At 36.8% G+C, this 17,011-nt stretch overlaps 3 protein-coding genes across 9 annotated transcripts; 2 read left to right on the top strand and 1 right to left on the bottom strand.

The window, feature by feature from the left end:
• The first annotated feature begins 753 nt into the window (after positions 1 to 753).
• On the top strand, positions 754 to 4,727 carry LOC122292961. 3 transcript variants are annotated; one of them, XM_043101546.1, is made up of 5 exons: positions 754 to 1,449; positions 2,092 to 2,231; positions 2,993 to 3,100; positions 3,975 to 4,039; positions 4,150 to 4,727. In XM_043101546.1, the coding sequence occupies exons 2-5, from the start codon at positions 2,142 to 2,144 to the stop codon at positions 4,295 to 4,297; spliced, it is 411 nt and encodes a 136-aa protein (XP_042957480.1). In that variant the 5' UTR covers positions 754 to 1,449; positions 2,092 to 2,141; the 3' UTR covers positions 4,298 to 4,727. The 3 variants fall into 3 exon arrangements, with proteins under 3 accessions (XP_042957480.1, XP_042957479.1, XP_042957481.1); XM_043101545.1 differs by having other exon boundaries at positions 757 to 914; XM_043101547.1 differs by having other exon boundaries at positions 766 to 2,231; positions 3,975 to 4,034; positions 4,150 to 4,245.
• Positions 4,728 to 5,140: 413 nt separating this feature from the next.
• On the top strand, positions 5,141 to 10,811 carry LOC122292959. Of its 5 annotated transcripts, XM_043101543.1 has the most exons (7): positions 5,141 to 5,452; positions 6,276 to 6,416; positions 6,755 to 6,828; positions 6,937 to 8,001; positions 8,140 to 8,680; positions 8,763 to 8,967; positions 10,389 to 10,811. In XM_043101543.1, exons 3-7 carry the CDS (start codon positions 6,769 to 6,771, stop codon positions 10,648 to 10,650), a joined length of 2,133 nt encoding a protein of 710 aa, XP_042957477.1. In that variant the 5' UTR covers positions 5,141 to 5,452; positions 6,276 to 6,416; positions 6,755 to 6,768; the 3' UTR covers positions 10,651 to 10,811. The 5 variants fall into 5 exon arrangements, with proteins under 5 accessions (XP_042957477.1, XP_042957475.1, XP_042957473.1 ...); XM_043101541.1 differs by having other exon boundaries at positions 5,142 to 5,452; positions 6,276 to 6,449; positions 6,937 to 8,680; XM_043101539.1 differs by having other exon boundaries at positions 5,142 to 5,452; positions 6,937 to 8,680.
• A 902-nt stretch (positions 10,812 to 11,713) lies between these two features.
• Positions 11,714 to 15,704, bottom strand: LOC122292960 (calcium and calcium/calmodulin-dependent serine/threonine-protein kinase-like). The gene is made up of 7 exons (XM_043101544.1): positions 14,658 to 15,704; positions 14,255 to 14,309; positions 14,045 to 14,155; positions 13,210 to 13,442; positions 12,708 to 12,915; positions 12,110 to 12,169; positions 11,714 to 12,009 (listed from the first exon to the last, which is right to left on the bottom strand). Exons 1-7 carry the CDS (start codon positions 15,392 to 15,394, stop codon positions 11,833 to 11,835), a joined length of 1,581 nt encoding a protein of 526 aa, XP_042957478.1. The 5' UTR covers positions 15,395 to 15,704; the 3' UTR covers positions 11,714 to 11,832.
• Positions 15,705 to 17,011: the final 1,307 nt, after the last annotated feature.

Genomic DNA, 17,011 nt, shown 5'->3' on the forward strand with positions numbered 1-17,011 from the left:
AATGAAAATAAAATGTTCCATGTTATCACGAGAGGATCTACACGAAGAGAATATGTAATTTTTTTATTTTTTTTTAAACCCTTGTTTTGGTCCTATTGAAGCTTATGGACCTATAAACATAAGAGATAAATACAACTATTTTTAAACTCAAAGTTCTACCAAAGCCATCATGAAGGGGTTGACAAAGTGATAAAACACTATCTTCTAAGTTTTTATAGGTACCATATAACCATTATATGTATTCTTATCTTGACTTTTTTCGACAAAAACATATAATTATTTAAAGAAAAATATCAATAATTTGATCCTCTTTATCATTATTTTATAAAAATATTACCAAAATTATAATTTCTGATGAAGTCTATTTGATGTATTTCACGTTAATTAATGTATATATATATATATATAAGTTTGTACGATCTTAATATCAGTTTAATTTAGATAAATGCATAAGATTGATTGATAATACAAGCAATAGTCTATCAACATTTATGAAATGTAGTGTACATGCGTCGAGAGAAGGTAATTCAGATGTTCATATAGTAGCCAAAGACACAGTAAATTTGTCATCGTATTTTATTATAGGCATGGGACTGAATTTTTCATTTGTCTTGATAAAAAACAATGACAAGGGAAAGCACTCGGCCGACCAGTTCGGTCAAATCTCATCGAGCCCAAGCCGGACCCGAGACCTGATTGGGCCATGAAAGTCTGGGTCTCTGTTGTTCAAAGCCTCAGGAAGTTCGAGTAGGCCGGGCTAGACCATGGAGACAGGCCTAACTGCAACCAGAGCATAGAAACCATCATTATCATTTCTACTTCCGCCGCTGCCACGCGCTTTTTAACCTCTCCTGCATTCAAGACCCCCCGGTGCGCCTCTCTCTCTGTGTTCATCGTCGGAACCAGTTTCAGAGGTTGTCCCTAGACTTATTGTAATGTTTTTGATGTTTTTATGGTGCAAAACACACTCTTGGTAGAATTATTCTATATTTAATGGGAATTCGACTAAATTATTCTGTCTGATTAGAAAAAATTATCATTGTAATTTTATGTCTTAGCTGCCCTATAGTTAACCAATCATTTCCAAAAATTCAATTTTTATTTATTTATTGTTGCTGTTTTCATTCGAATCACAAATTTGGCTCTTGAAATAGATTGAGTTGGTTAAGAAATCAAGACGTTACAGTAAATGAAGACATCACGACTGTAAGCAGACTTTTTGTTGTTAAAATACACCCCCCCCCCCCTTTCTCTCGCTTTTATCCATATTCGCGAGCATAAAGTTCTTCAGACTTTAGTGATGCAATACAAAGCTTAGTTTTGCATCAGGGTAGGTCTTAGTTTCAAATCTTCCTGAAGAACAAAATGGGTTGCGGAAGTGGAACTCGTTCCTAACTGGGTTAACAGTAAAGCAGCTGTCGCCTGTAGGGGTAAAGTCCACTTGCAAAGGTGATTGAATGCCTTTTCCATTAACTGGGTTTGTACTTGGTGATCGCATACTACAGAAAGTCTTATACCCATGTATGAAGCATTTGGGATTTAGGATTTTATTGTGAATTCTCTTTTATTCATCCTATATAACGCTCTTTTTTGTGTATGTCAATTTTTTTTTTAATGTTTTACTAGGGGCCATCCAAGAAGCAAGTGGGACAGCGTTAACCAATTAATGCAAAGAAAAATGAAGTACTTTTTTGGAAATGGAAAACATAAAACAATCTTAGGTGTAAATTGGTTGGGCGTAGGTTGGTGACTAATTCAAATGTGAATGTCGACAGTTCATGCAGGGGTTGTAATTTAGGAAATATAGGTTGGATAATACGATGAAAGGAATGCAAGGGGGTGAGATGTTGCTGGGGTATCATTTTTGTCATTTTTTGTTATTTGGTTAGAATGTTCTCGGTATTGTTAAGAGGAATGTTTATTTGTTTAAATGATGTTTGGAGATAGCTTAAATCAATAACGAAACCCAGGTTAGAAGGGATCTTGCATTGTTTTGGAGAAGAATGTTAAGAAAGTGAATATAAAGGCTCAAAAGCATAACTAACCCCGACCCTACATACTATTCAATTCACAAACTAGCCCATGATGCAGATTTCCTAGGTACAAAATTAGGAGTAGAGACTCAGCAGCACCAAGAAACAATGTTAGCAATAGAGAGAGCAATTCGAAGAATCCACACGGCTGTAGATGCTCCACGCCTCACCAGATTTGCTCTTCATGCTCCTAAATGTGTAAGCTTTTTCTCTGGGTGTCCCTTTTTCTTGGTCCATCTTTTTTTTCTAATTCCATACTGTGGTTCACATGTGTTTCAATATTGTTTTACGCACAATTTAATTTTTATTTTATTATTTATTGAAATTCATGTATGAGTACATACACATTGTGACTGTTGAGTTATAACTAAAGTATATATTCAAACTTTAACTGATTTTTATAACTAAAGTCTACATGAAAAGTTTTAAGGTTACAGCAGATTCTACTGATGATTTTGGCAAAAACAGGGTAGAGTTTCTGTGGGCAAAAATATAACTGCGTCAGTTTTATATGTTACAGCAAATCCTGTTTGAAGTTCAGTTATTATTTTCCAGTTCGTGTGGTTTTAAAACTGTTGTGAAATTCTCAAGGTTGGTCCCGACTAATAGATGCTGCAGTTGGTGCTTTGTTTTTTGCTTTTGACGAGTTACTAGATTTACAGAATTTTCATTAAAAAAATGAAATTGGGAGTCTTAAGAGAAACTTTTACAATCCTGCAGGATTCGCATATGAAATATTTTAAATTTTTAATTATGGACATACGTCAATGCTAGGTATCACTCTCTTGAATGATGACTTAGTGGTTCTTTTGAATTCTAGATTTTATAAGATGATGTGGGAAGTTTGATAATATCTAAAGTGCTAGGCTAGGATGGCTATGTTAAACTCTCTGATGTGTTGAGGCTCGTGATGAATTATGTTACTTTCCGTTATTTAAGTTTCTGAACCTTTATTTCAGGTAGAGGTGGGATTTGCTGATGGTAGCGTGTTTAATTTGCCAGCTGAATTTCTAAGAGTTAACAGCCCAGCTGTTGACGGAAAGATAAGGTCTATGGGGGGTGAAAAGGTGATTGTTAGTACAATCTACTTTTTATACTTTAAAAAAAAATTGTTGTTCCTTGACTAGTATAAAAAATAGAATTTGTGCTCCTCTGCTGGTATTTCCCTGTATTGGTGGAATTTTCCAAATGAAGTGGCAGTTATCTATATAATTTTACCTGCTCATTTAAAATATCTGGTGTATTAAAAAATGGGATAAACTACAATTGGTGATATCCATTTGAAATGTGGGTCTCATCCATTTTCACCTATACACAGAAGTTTTTGTCAATTAAGATAATCAAAAAGGTCAAAGGTTCTTATAAAAGTTATATCAAAGTGGAAGTTTTGAGTCAATAGCTCTTTTATATAGACTATATATAGTTGCTCTATTTTTGTCCTTGTGTTAATGTAATGTGCATATGCCAGCATTTAAGTCCATGAACAAATTTAATTCATATGGTTCCACTATTTCAAACCAAATTTGGAAGATGTCTATATTTATTGTTTTTATTTATTTTAATAGTTTTGATCTATAACTAATCTCACCAATATATGTGAATTTGGATGAACCCTATCAAGAGCAATGAGTAATGCGGTTGATGCATTAGTCAGGTCAAACTTGCTCTCTTGAAATGCATATCCCGCAGCAAGGCTCCTTTCACTGAGGGAAAGAACCTCAATTAGAAGGTGGTTTTGTTAAGTTGGAACTTGGAAGATAAACTTGATATTTTCTTGTAGCTTTGGAGCTAGACATTTATATGCTTTTTGGAGTGCACCACTGCATTGGAGTTTTCTTTTACTTTATGCTGATCTTTCCAAACAGAAACTTGGGAAATTTCCAAATGTGCTGATTATCACATTTTATGTTTCATCCATGAATGCTACTTTACCTGAACCAGGTAATATCAGGAAGGCGTCATGTGGGAATCATGTCGGCAGAACCTGTAGGAAACTATGGGGTAAGGTACTTTAAGCTAGGGCATTACTCTCTAAACTTTTCCTTCAGAGATATATTATTTAGCATTTTTTTCATGTTGATGATGTGATGCTTTGATAATTGGGTGGATGTTTCAGGATTGTGTTCGATGATTTGCATAAAACTGGAATATATCCGTGGGACTATTTCTATCATCTTGGGAGTAACAAGTTTACCCTCATGAAAAATTATATCAAAATATTAAAAAAGCATGGACTCAGCCGGGATCCGCCTAGAAGAAAATAGTATACATATGTCAGATAATCCTGTCTTGTTCTTCTATTGATGGCTCTGAGGATCACAAAGTCAGCTGACTTCTTATCTCAAAACTTGAAGATTTCCATTGCTTCTATCAACCCCGCCTGAAAGCTTGGAGGGCCGGGTCTCAGGACATAGTGGATACGATTTTACTGCTTTGTATATCGATCATAAACACAGATTGATTGCTTGAGACCTTAAGAAGAACGAGTTCAGGAATTCACTAAACATAGTTGACAACATTGAGCTATTTTGTCCCTGCTGTGAATTGTGTAAACCAGATAACAACATGATCTATTTTCTTTTATTCCCTGCAAATAGTTATGAAGAGTGGCCTCAGGGGAGAGCCTTTATAATATAGGCATAACAGCAGCTTCAAAGAAGAAAGAAAGGATGAACATCAATGTTGACCCCGAAATCTTGCTGGTTTCTCTCTCTCTCTCTCTCTCTCTGAGATGTGTTCCAAAATTATTACGTATTTTCTTTTCAAATTTGTTAAAAATCTCTTAAAAAATATCCATTATGCAAGGAATAAAGGACTGAATTTTGGGGAAAAAAATATAAAAAACATCGAATATCTTAAAACTTTTATATATATATATATATGTTGGATGAGAGCCAATCTCTGCCTCTCTAAGTTTTAATTTTCATAAATAAAAATTATATTACCTACAATATTATATAAATATTTCATTAAAAAAAAAACCCCATAAAAAGACTTTCTAATCGAAATAAGAAAAAGGGCAAGAAATGTAGACCGAATCGGTTTAGTCAAACGTCGTACGAAACGAAACGGCACAAAAACAGTTGTGTTTTAAAAAGCGAAATTATCAGCGAAGGTGGTGGTTTTCTTTTTTCAGCTCCACTCTCAAGCCGACACGATTTGCCGACACGCTTACCGATTGTAAAGATAAAATAAAAAAAAAAACCCAAATTTCGCTCATCACTAAAGAAACCAACGCCGATCCTGAAGTTCGGATTCTCCGAAACTGTTCTAGTCCGATCAGTCTCTCTACTGGTTCGGTTCTTCTGCTCGTGTTCGCTTCTGGTCCTTTGGTTTCCGAGCTTGGGATCTGATGTCTCGGACGACGATTGCGATATTTCGGCACTGGAGTCTTGTACCGGTATTCGGAAATTTTCCGAGTAAGATATTGCATCGATTTCTTAGTTCATAACAACATCGAGTCATTTATTTTAGTTTAGACGAATCAGATTAAGGCAAATCCTTTTACTTGGGGTTAATTATATGACATTGTTCATAATTTTCATTTTCTCAGGTTTTAGTAATTGGTCGAGTTTAGCTGTTGAATAACTTATTACTTATCAAAAAAAAAAAGCTGTTGAATAACTTATTTTTCACGCGTTGTTTGGTTTCAGAGCAAATGTAAAGGAAATCAAAGTATTAAAAGTTAAAATTCTGATTTTCTTGGTACTATTGACTCACTAAGTTGTGCTTAACACAATATTTGGTCTGCCTAAAATATTCTCTCTGCTCACAGGAATTGAGATATGCATATATCCAGAATATTTTTTCTTTTTTATTTCATGTATATTGTTTAATTTTTAACATTTTGTCTGCTTTTGCTTTCCTGGTCAATAAAGCAACTAAATTCTTTGTAATGGCTGGTCAGTGCACTGCATGTAAATACATATTGACTTTTTCGCCTCACCTTACCTTAAAGAATTCTGTTTTTTATTGGTTTATTGAAGAAAGGGAAACAGTTTGTGGATTACGTTGCAAGAGAAATATGTGGGTATATTAGAGTTGAGGTCCTATTTTACATGGTATTTTTGGTTATGGATGTTCAGGATCTTAAAGCCCTATCCACGGCTGGATGGTTAAAGCGCCCAACGCTGCCTGTTCTGTTTGAGTTAGAGATTATGAAATACTTATGAATGCATTCACCCACATTTGCAATAATATTATACGTGTAAGAATGATCTGTCTATTCGTTTGAATTTTCAGAGTAAATGACGGAGAAAAAAAAAGTACGGTTATTTTAAGTCATTCTCCCAATTGAAATGATGTATGCCCATGAACGTATCCAAGATTCAGACCCTGACTAAAGTGCAAGTTCCGCTGGGAGCACGCTGATAATGAACAAGGGTATATGCTAAGTCATAATTCTGCAGTCGAAGAGTATCCCTGAAATGGCATTGTCATCCACTGTCTGGCTTAGACTTTGCTTTCCATATGCATATACATATAAGTTCATGGTTTATCTTTGATGTGTAGTTACATAATCTTTCAAGTTTTCTAGTTTGGACTAGCCTCCCGTATGTTCCCCCTCTCAACAATGTAATTATAATTTCCAATTCTTTAAACCCTTTTGCAAATTTATTGGCTCTAGTATCTTTGCTCGTTATTCAGTGTAAATCTGTGTTCTTGTGTTCTCATTGATTATGATTTCCAATTTTTTTGGTTTTCTGGTGACATGGAAATAGAGTATTGACAGCTGATGGTGAAAACTGAAAAGTCTTTCAGTGTGTTCCCAGCTATGCAACACAAGGAAAATCAAGTATGTATTATATGTTTGCATTTCTTTAGTTGTCCTATTATCAATATATTTCACAACTATCGATTTCTTCTTTGTGTTTAACTACTGACTGCACATATCTCTAACTAGGTTTTGGCACCTCCCCGAGCTTCTGATCCTGGTTGGGCCCATGGAATTATGGTAAATGGGGGTCGCCAAAAGATTAAGTGCAAATACTGTCACAAAATTATGCTTGGGGGTGGAATTTCTAGATTGAAGCAACACTTAGCCGGTGAAAGAGGAAATGTAGCCCCATGTGAGGAAGTACCCGAAGATGTTAAAGTACAGATGCAACAACATCTAGGTTTTAAAGTTTTGGAAAGATTGAAGAGACAGAAAGGACTGAAAAATAGCAAGGATTCTATGTCATATAGTCAGGATAGGGAAGAAGGAGATGATGGAGACTCAGTGCAGATTAAGACTATGATTCCTGTTCGAGGCAGTGGTAAGAGAAGGGGAAAAGAGGTTGTGGAAAGAATCTCCAATCGATCTAAGAGACACAAGAAGCAATATTTCTCAACTGTTGCACCTGTTGTTGCTCATTCGATACACCAGAGTCTTGCTTCCCAGGAGAGCATGGATCAAGCCGACATGGCTGTTGCAAGATTTTTATACGAAGCTGGCATACAGTTCACTGCTGCCAATTCCCAGTATTTTCAAGAGATGGCTGATGCTATTGCTGCTGTTGGCCCCGGTTATAAGATGCCTTCTTATCATTCTTTGAGGGGTAAATTGCTTAACAGGAGCGTTCAAGATGTGAGTGAATATGTAGAAGAGCTAAGAAAGTCTTGGGAAGTGACAGGGTGTTCGGTAATGGTTGATAGGTGGATGGACAGAACTGGTCGTACAGTAATAAACTTCTTTGTTTATTGTCCAAAGGGTACCATCTTCCTAAAATCTGTCGATGCGTCGGACATCACATCTCCTGAGACACTTCTGAATTTATTTGATGGCGTTGTTCAAGAAGTCGGGCAAAAGAATATTGTCAATTTTCTGACAGATACCTCACCAAGTTATAAAGAAGCAGGAAAACTTTTAATGGAGAAATACAAAACCTTCTTCTGCACTGCCTGTGGATCACATTGTATTGACTTAATCCTTGAAGAAATTGGAAAAATTGATCTAATAAAAGAGGTTTTGGCAAAGACCAGACAGGTAACTCAATTTATATATAACAATGCTTGGGTCCTCAATTTAATGAGGAAGAAAACCGGTGGAAGAGATATTATCCAGCATGCAACCACCAGGTTTGTTTCAATCTTTCTGACGCTACAAAGCATTGTATCTTTGAAGGGCCATCTCCATCAGATGTTTACTGGAGCTGCTTGGATGAACTCGAATTTCTCTAAGCAAAGGGTGGGACTTGAGGTGGCAGAAATTATTGTGGACCCACTTTTCTGGTCAATGTCTGATCAGACTCTAAAGGTGACAAAGCCATTACTTTCTGTTTTACAGCTTGTGCACTCTGGAGAGAAGCCATCTGTAGGAATCATATATGATGCGATGGAAAAAGCAAAGAAAACCATCATTGTTGCCTTTGAAAACAAGGAATCTGACTACTTGCCATATTTGGAGGTTATTAATCGTATTTGGCAGGAGGAATTTCATAGTCCGCTACATGCAGCTGCATACTACCTGAACCCTTCAATATTCTATAACCCCAGTTTCTCCTCTAATAAAGTCATCCAAAAGGGCTTACTTGATTGCATTGAAACCTTAGAACCTGATTTAACAGCTCAAGTTATGATTACAAGCAATGTGAATTTCTATGAGGAAGCTGTAGGGGATTTTGGTCGACCTGTGGCATTACGAGGTCGAGAGTCATTGGCTCCAGGTTACCATCTTATCATTTATTCTTTCAAAATTTGCAGTCCTTAATTGTTCATAATTAAGAAATGACCAATCTCCTTTTGCAGCTACGTGGTGGTCACTGTATGCAGCTGATTACCCAGATTTACAACGCTTAGCTGTCAGAATTTTAAGTCAAACTTGCAATATCAGCCGATGTGAGCGGAGTTGGAGCATGTTTGAACGTATTCATTTAAAAAAAAGGAACCGTTTGGAGCATCAAAGGTTAAATGACCTCATCTTTGTCCATTATAACTTGCGTCTTCAAGAGAGGTAACTTATCAAATTTTAGCAATCTTTTTCCAAGTATATCTGTAATATTATATGGCTGGAACTGTGGACTCTATATAGTTCGCTATTCTATATTGTATGTTCAAGGAATGAGCTTTATTTGACAATGAGGCACGATTAAATTTTCTGCATTTTTCTGTATTTAGTCATTGAGCAAGTCTTGATTTGACTGATCCAAATGATACAAGAATTGCCGGATTTAATTGTGCATTGTGGCTGGTCCTCTGCCATTATTCATTTTGACTCAGAATTTGCTTTATTTGGTAACGGGCTTTGGATTTTTGCAACGGTAAAGGGACCATATTTGGAGGATGGTGGAGGTGAAGTTTGGGTTGGCGTGTGATTATTGTCGCTTTAACTTCAGATGAAGTTAGACTCTCACAAAGGACTGGGTTTGTAGAAGATACATTGTTATGATTGGGAGGAGTATCTAATACTTTGTATAAGACTGTAGAGATGTTAGTTCTGTTAAATTTTTGGGTTGAAAGGCTCCTTTGAAAATTTTGTTTGTAAAGCTTTTTCTCTACTGCAATGTACTTATGTTTTGACTGGCAAGTTGTTTGGGTTGGTCTGATGGTATTTTCATCTCACGGGAGGCTTGAAAGGAAGGTGATAAGTCGTCTTTGGTGTCGCCCTATCTTGGTCTCCTATACTTTGTGAAATTTTGTGGTGATGGAATTGATAGAATGGCTTGGTTGTTATCATAGACTTGAAGCTTGCATTCAGATCTTGTTATTGGGTATTGGGAGGAGATTTTGGAGTGGGCTTCCCTTGTAAACCATCTGGCAACTCCTAGTGTAGTTCCTTCTTGCACTTATTACATTAACTGTCATATCCTTATGGTCCTTTGGAAATAATCATTCCGAGTTGAATTGGTAAGAACAAAAAAAGAGAGGAGGAAAGCACTCAAATGGCTCCTCCTTCCCTGGTTAGAAAGAGGATGGAGAGCAAGGTTATTGGTTAAAGTCCCATTAGGTGCTTATAGAACTTAACAAAAAAATGGTTAAAAGTCTGAAAGCTGCCTAAATCTTGAAACTCATACAATATAGATGGTGTAATCTAATTGCATATCTTTCTCCTCCATCTGTTTCTTATGGATCTTCTGAATTTGAGAAATCGAATTTGAGTTGCAAATTGTTGGGGGGGGGATGAAAACTTCGTCCCCCCCCCCCCCCCCCAAACAATACCCCAAAAAAAAAATTAAATTAAATTATAAAAATCCAGTTTTGATGATAAAAGAAGATGGTATAAATGAGAAGAACACTGTTCTATTACGTTATATGCAAGTGTATCTTTCTTCTGTACTTCTCCCTTCGTGATATGTAGCACTTACCATTTATGTTCTGAGCATATTATGCTGCAAATGCTTACAACTTGTTCCTTTGGCTTTTTCTGTGCAATAGGCGGCCAGAAGCAAGCAAAGCTAGGATTAGAAGGGGTACTCTCGACCCTATGTGCTTAGAAGCTATGGATGCCAACATGGGAGATTGGGTGGAGGACCCAGGAGTATTGGAGGGTGAAGACCTGAGCTGGATGGATGTAACAGTCCCCAGTGAGACTTCTTTCGTGAGTCACAAACTAAAAGATCTGGATGATTGTAATGACAGCACAGATGGTAGAGATAGTGATGACATGAGAGGTATGGATGACAATGACGATTTGTAGTGTGGATGTATTGCTCAAAGATATAAACTTGGCATGTCAATTGATAATTAATTGTACTTTCAAACTGCTTGGAATCTTTTGGTCGATCAACTCTCTTCTCTATGTAGATCGGTATAATCTACTAATATAGACAGTCTTATATCGTTTAGCAGAATTCTGAAGTTAAAAATTTCGCATGTTTGTGTTTAAACATGGGACAGCTGGCTAATGCAGTGAGGGCTGAAATTTCTATGTGATTATACCCTTTCCAGTTTCCATCCAAAAAGCTTTTGTTCTTCAACACAGAATTCAGCTAGTTCATTAGCAAGCCTTACCCCTATTAAAAGAAAATGTAGAGGATAAAAAAATGGCTTTGCACTCCACACTTATCACATGAATGTTGGACCTTTATTGATCGGGATCTTCTCTAGCAACAAATAATCCAAATATAGATTTTCATGTTGCTTTCCTTTGGACTTGGCTAGCATTGGCATTCTGATGGTAGTGGTTGACACACGACACAAGGAATATCACATGTGATGAGATCCTAAATTTTATGTGTTCGAATTTTGAACTCCTCCTTTTTGTTTAAAGAAATATACACATGCTTCAGCTTCTCATATGGTTGATTACATTTACATGGATAAATCATCTTTTTTTGGCATGATAATTGATTCATATCTTCTGATAAGTGATATTGCATGTAGTGATATACCCTGTCCCATGAGGCTGTGAAAACTGGTAAGTGTCTTTTTTATTTTTTCAAAGTAATTTGAAGAAGTGTGAAGAAGGTTCATCAAGTAACCTCAAGCCCACTTTAATTTATCGTCCTTGGGACTTCCTCGTTGAACATCAAGGAATTTCTTTTTTCTTTGCTAAATAATTTGGAGAAAAGTGAATAAGGTCGTGGAGATCCAATAGCCAAACAAGAGTCTAGCAGGCCTTTTGGTTAGACCGCGCTGGCGCGCTGGAAGGGTGCTCTATCAGGCTCAGCCTGGTTTTACTCACTTCAAATTGTGAAGTTGGCTTCCCTTGTTTTCTTTTTTAGGATAACAGTTCATAATAATATTTTTTAAGGCAAAAATTAGAGATGCATCGTCTCCTCTCCTCTTGGATCATTTCTGATTTGTATGACATAAATGTTCAATAAAGGAAAAAAGAAGTCCAGAACTTTATTTAGAGAGTCGACAGGAAGTAGGAAAACTATAATGGGCGCAGAGAGGAGAGGACTACATCTTGGAGAGAGCTGTCTCTCTGCATGGCAGCTTTGAACTCTTCAAAGGTTACTCTTCCGTCGCTGTTGGCATCCATCTGATCGAATATCTCATCCAGTTTCCCAGGCTCGGTGATATCCCCTGGAAGACAGTCATCGGGCAGAGCCTGCTCAACGGAATCAATGGGTGATGAGACTACATTAGCAGATAGAAAAGCGAACTACCAGGTGAAATATACTAGGATTAAAAAGATAGACAGCCATTACTCTAAGCATGGATGCTACTTCTTCCTTGGTGATGCATCCAGACCGATCTGTATCATACATCTGTTTGCCAAACAAACAAGAGAATGAGCTTAGTTCTAGAGTATACGAGATCATCTGTTTAAGCATTCCTCATGGCTTTTCAAATAGCTCCATCTGTCTCTCTGAAATTTTTGGGCTTTTCCCAGAAGGTAAAGGAAAACAGGAGAAAATTTAGATTTTCAAAATGTGCATTTGGGTTAGTGGATCAACCTCTGCCCCGTTGAATGCTCGTGTGAATATATGCATGTATTGTGTTCTAAAAAAATAAAAATCTATATGCAATCATTTTTTTGTATTTTTTGTGCATTTTACTAATAATTGACTACATGCAAAAGTGACTTAATGTAGCATAATTCAAAAAATATTCATCTCACTCCTATTCTACTGTGATGATGTGATATTATCGATCAACCCTTATATCTATTGTTTTAAAAAATAATAAATTGTTTGAAGTTAAAGGTAATGCCATGTCAGTATAATATGATGAAAGTATGATGAGAGTGTAACATATAGTATAACTCTATAAAAAAAAAAAAAATAAAAAAAAAATGAAGTGCACCTGGAAGCAGAGACGAAGAGCATCATCCCCTTGAGAATTCCGGAGGCTGGATAAGCCACACAGTATCTCTCTCATGTCAACTGTTCCATCGCGGTTATTGTCAAATAGGTCGAAGATGCGTGGTGCTAGAGGGACTAAAGACGACATCTTCATTGCTTTCAGCACCTTCTCGAATTCAGATAGTGTGGCATTGTCACCTTTTGCACATCTGCACTTCGTCAATTACTGATGAGTAGTGCTTCTAATGTTTGTTAAAGTGTTTAATTGGGTCCACTCAAGCTAGAAAATTTATGTGCCAAAGTGTTTTTATGGGATTTTTTGAAAAGTAGTTCATTTTTTTTTTTAATACTTGATACCTTAGATCTATTATACAATAAAACAAACATTGTTTATACAACGTTGGATCTATTTATCTTTACAACCGCGCTGCTGTCCTGAACTGTTTTAGGAAAAACAGAAGGTCATAAAAGGTGGAGGTATGAAATTGGATAAGCGAACTCACATTTTTGTAAAATGTAGTCTGAGGTTCTCGATTTCTTCCTGAGTAAGATCATGGGGCCCAAGTAAAGATCTCAGCTTTTTTGTCCGAAAGAAAAAGGTACTGGTCCACAAGCTTGCTATTGCTGCTGCACGTAGTTTTCGCCGCCCGTTGAAACTCTGCAATCGTGAAACTATCTCTGCATCCATTTGATCTTGCTTTGCTAAATCACCAACGACCCACGGATGATCCAGAAGCTGTTTTTCCATGCATTTTTTTTTTTTGAAAAAATATTAATTTACATGCTGATTAGTAACGACCAAAGGAATTCAAGAATCTGATACTGGTTGGTTGCCTAGAATTATAAGTCATGAGAAAAAAGCAGTCGACAGAGAGGAGTGGACCCAGAATGATTGTAAGGTCAACTTGTTGCTATTAGCTAGAATACTTCATTTAATCATATAATTGTTTCAATAGTTCTCAAATCTGTTTTGAGTGTGCAGTACTTACCAAACCAAAGGTGTTGGCCTAAGTGGTAAAGCTTATTACATGAAAGGCGTTTGATGCATTTTTCGAGTGTATTGGGGCCTAAGATCAGTAATTGAGGATCCCTATGATTGTGGTGATCTCTGCCCTTAGATATAACCTTTGTGATGATCAACCAGAACAAGCATTATACTGTGGTTCATTTATCTCGTTTCTATCTTTTCTCTTAGTAAAATCTCAATTTATCATACCAAACTGATATCAAAATCTGCGGGCACAAGCACAATTCTATATTTCCAAGCTAGGGAGCACTCAAAACTACTAATCTCACTTGGGTTATCATTTGAGTTTAACTAGGAAGAGAGCAAAATACCTCTTGAGCACTAGGTCTCCTATGTGGATCAACTGTCAGGAGACTTGAAATCAACTGCTTTGCTGATGAAGAAATGTTCTTCCAAGTCTTCTCATAAAAACTGAAGTCTCCCTGCACACACAAGCATCACTCTCGAGTTGGGCAAATAGATATAAAACAATATCCCCTTGTATATATGTAGGTATGAGATTGTCAGGGAAAGCCACTTACAGCCATTATAATCTGTTGCTTTTGCCTATTTGACTGAGCAATGAATGGTGGATACCTAAAACATAACAGAAGAGGGTAAAAATTCCTGATTTGAAAAAAAAAAAAAAGTAAAGAATCTGACACGCACATATGTGCCCTTTAGAACGCCTGATATAATATTGCAGCCCCTTTTTTGATTTGCCAAGAGAATTCTTGTCTGTTTTTGTCTAGTTGAATGATTGAACCTTGTTGCTTGAATGTATCATATTCATAGCTATAACGTTGGATTTAGAAATGATGGTAACTAAGATCAAGATCAAGAAATAAAATTTAGCTTGGCCTGAATGCTGCAGCAGGTTGTGGTGGAGTACTGGCAGTCTTCCCATTTTCATTGAAGGAGAAGTAATTATAATTAGCAACATACCCAGAGAGCAGGATATACAAGATGACTCCCAAAGACCACATGTCACTCTTAGAAGTAATCGTGCCCTGAGAAAGGGCCTCCGGGGAGACATAATCTATGGAACCAAACAATCCAACAACTGGGTCTGGGAATTCCTCCACAGAACTTAGTCCAAAATCCATGATCTTCAAAGGGGAATCCTCACTTTTGTTCAGGAACAGGCAGTTTTCTGGCTTCAAGTCCCTGTGGACTATATTCGCCTGGTGAAGAGCCCACAACCCTTTCGTAATCTGCCGCAACACGGCTGCAGCGCCAGCCTCTGTGTACCTCTCCTGGGCCACAATCCGGTCAAACAGCTCGCCACCCGAACAAAGCTCCAGCACAAGGTGAACGCCATTCTGATCCTCGTAGACGTCGTAGAGATCGATCACGTTTGGATGAGGCGAGACGTTTTCCACTATTTTTCTCATAACCAAGATCTCGTTTGTTAGCAAAGCATCCGATACAGGAACCTGTTTCCACATTGGGAATCCCATGGAAGCGCCTAAGCTTTTCTGACCGCCGTGACTAATATTCCGTGGGATTCCTGCTGGTGTTGAACTTGACAGGCCAATCCTTTTCAGGGTTTTGATGGCTACATAGGCTTTTTCACCACCGCTTGATTTCCTTATACCCCTTCTTACAACCGAGAACCCTCCTCTCCCTAAAATATCTGATACCTCGTATTCATCTGAGAGTCTTTTTGTTTCCTGTTTCATGGTGATCAGCAATCACAAACTCGTGAACAACTGCCAAGAGCTAATAATAGAGACGGAATATTGACAACTGAGGGAAGTTTCGGGAAAAAAGAATACATGACAGAGAGTTAAAGTTCAATGATAGGTAAGAGGAAGTTGAATTGCAGACGGAATGACAGGGATTGACATCAGCATCTGGACAGTTTCTGTATTAGTTTATACCATAAAATATGAACGGAATTCGGATGGAACCGGGAGATAAAGTATTAAGGGAAGGCGCTGCATGCAGAAGAATAGACAAAGACACGATAGTCAACTAACATTTTGTGTTACTAGTTTCCAAGTCTCCAGCTTTAAATATTCCACGGTAAAAATGCATGGCAGCTTTATCTCTTCCTGATCTTCATGAATCATGATCAACCCTAGCTAGCTTCTCTTATATATTCTCTCTCCTCATCTCGATCGATCCAGACGATCTCCTTCAAATACCATCGAATTTACTTGAGTTTGTATTAATAATTGGAAGCTGCTTCATCTAGTATTTCATGTGACAGTTCAAGAACATGAAACTAACCTCAATGATCAGATACTGCATAGTCTGCATGTTGCCAAACTCGATCACATTAGTTTAAAACAGCTCGATCGATCATTAGCATGGATATAAATACTTTGAAGTCTCCAAAGGCCATCTTTTGAACGTACAGATGATGTTTATGTACGTTGTTATAACAACAGTTTAATCTATAATTATAGAGTAATATTATATTCAGTACTCATTGAGTATTCAAGTGTTGTACAATCGTTTTAAAAAAGAGTTTGGTCTATTATTAAAAAATTAGTTTTTTTTTTAATATAAGTTTCGTATTTACTCACTTTTTTTAAAGAGATTGCGCGATACTTACACACTCCATAATTATAAATATTATTTCTCATAATTATAACTACATGTCGTGCCTGAAAATAATTATATCAACAACTAAAGATCTAATTAATTGCGCATCAGTGCACATTTAATGAATTCATGAAGGATATCTCATTAGGTTAAACCTTCACATGAACCCATCCTTCAATTTGCAAGGTTACAACAAAAACGATTATTTGTGTCGAGAATAAGCCATTTTGATGATATTTCAAGATGACTAACCTTTACTTTGATGATATTTCAAGATCAGCGCCTTGATTGCAAAACAGAGTTTGAAAATCTAGTTATTGCTTCATGGACTCCTTAGTAGGACCCAACAAAAAAGTTTTCGATGACTTTTTTCCTTCTAGGCCGGGCCCAATTTTCTTCAAAATTACTCGAATGAAACTAAGATTGGGCCTTTGCTACTGGGTAAGGCCCTACTAGGTACTACAACTTTTCTTGCCACGACACAATGTGTAATTTCTTATGAATTTTGCAAAAACGAGACCCCACTAGGAAAAAAATTTAAATGGTAGAGTCAATTTTTTTTTAATATATATAAAGAGTCTACACGGGATTTGTATATTTAATACTTGTACAAAATCATTAATCAACATTTCAATTTCCCAGAATTTCACGACACTGTAATGGAGATCATGAGTTCGACCCCCCTCCCTCAATGTATCAAAAAAGAATTACACCACTCTCTTATTACTGTTAACATTCTAAACTAT

The sequence above is a fragment of the Carya illinoinensis genome, chromosome 13, assembly GCF_018687715.1.
Source record: "Carya illinoinensis cultivar Pawnee chromosome 13, C.illinoinensisPawnee_v1, whole genome shotgun sequence".
Taxonomy (NCBI): domain Eukaryota; kingdom Viridiplantae; phylum Streptophyta; class Magnoliopsida; order Fagales; family Juglandaceae; genus Carya; species Carya illinoinensis.

Bases quoted from the DNA above. Each gene is read 5' to 3' on its own strand.
- LOC122292960 (XM_043101544.1), bottom strand. From the start codon at position 15,394: ATGAAACAGGAAACAAAAAGACTCTCAGATGAATACGAGGTATCAGAT. The intron at 12,170-12,707 runs GTGCACTTCATT...TTTGGCAAACAG, and splicing joins CTCTTCGTCTCTGCTTCCAG to ATGTATGATACAGATCGGTC. The intron at 12,010-12,109 runs GTAATGGCTGTC...TCCGTTGAGCAG, and splicing joins AAGTAGCATCCATGCTTAGA to GCTCTGCCCGATGACTGTCT.
- LOC122292959 (XM_043101541.1), top strand. From the start codon at position 6,769: ATGGTGAAAACTGAAAAGTCTTTCAGTGTGTTCCCAGCTATGCAACAC. The intron at 6,829-6,936 runs GTATGTATTATA...ATCTCTAACTAG, and splicing joins TGCAACACAAGGAAAATCAA to GTTTTGGCACCTCCCCGAGC. The intron at 8,968-10,388 runs GTAACTTATCAA...TCTGTGCAATAG, and splicing joins AACTTGCGTCTTCAAGAGAG to GCGGCCAGAAGCAAGCAAAG.
- LOC122292961 (XM_043101546.1), top strand. From the start codon at position 2,142: ATGTTAGCAATAGAGAGAGCAATTCGAAGAATCCACACGGCTGTAGAT. The intron at 2,232-2,992 runs GTAAGCTTTTTC...CCTTTATTTCAG, and splicing joins CTCTTCATGCTCCTAAATGT to GTAGAGGTGGGATTTGCTGA. The intron at 4,040-4,149 runs GTACTTTAAGCT...TGGATGTTTCAG, and splicing joins GTAGGAAACTATGGGGTAAG to GATTGTGTTCGATGATTTGC.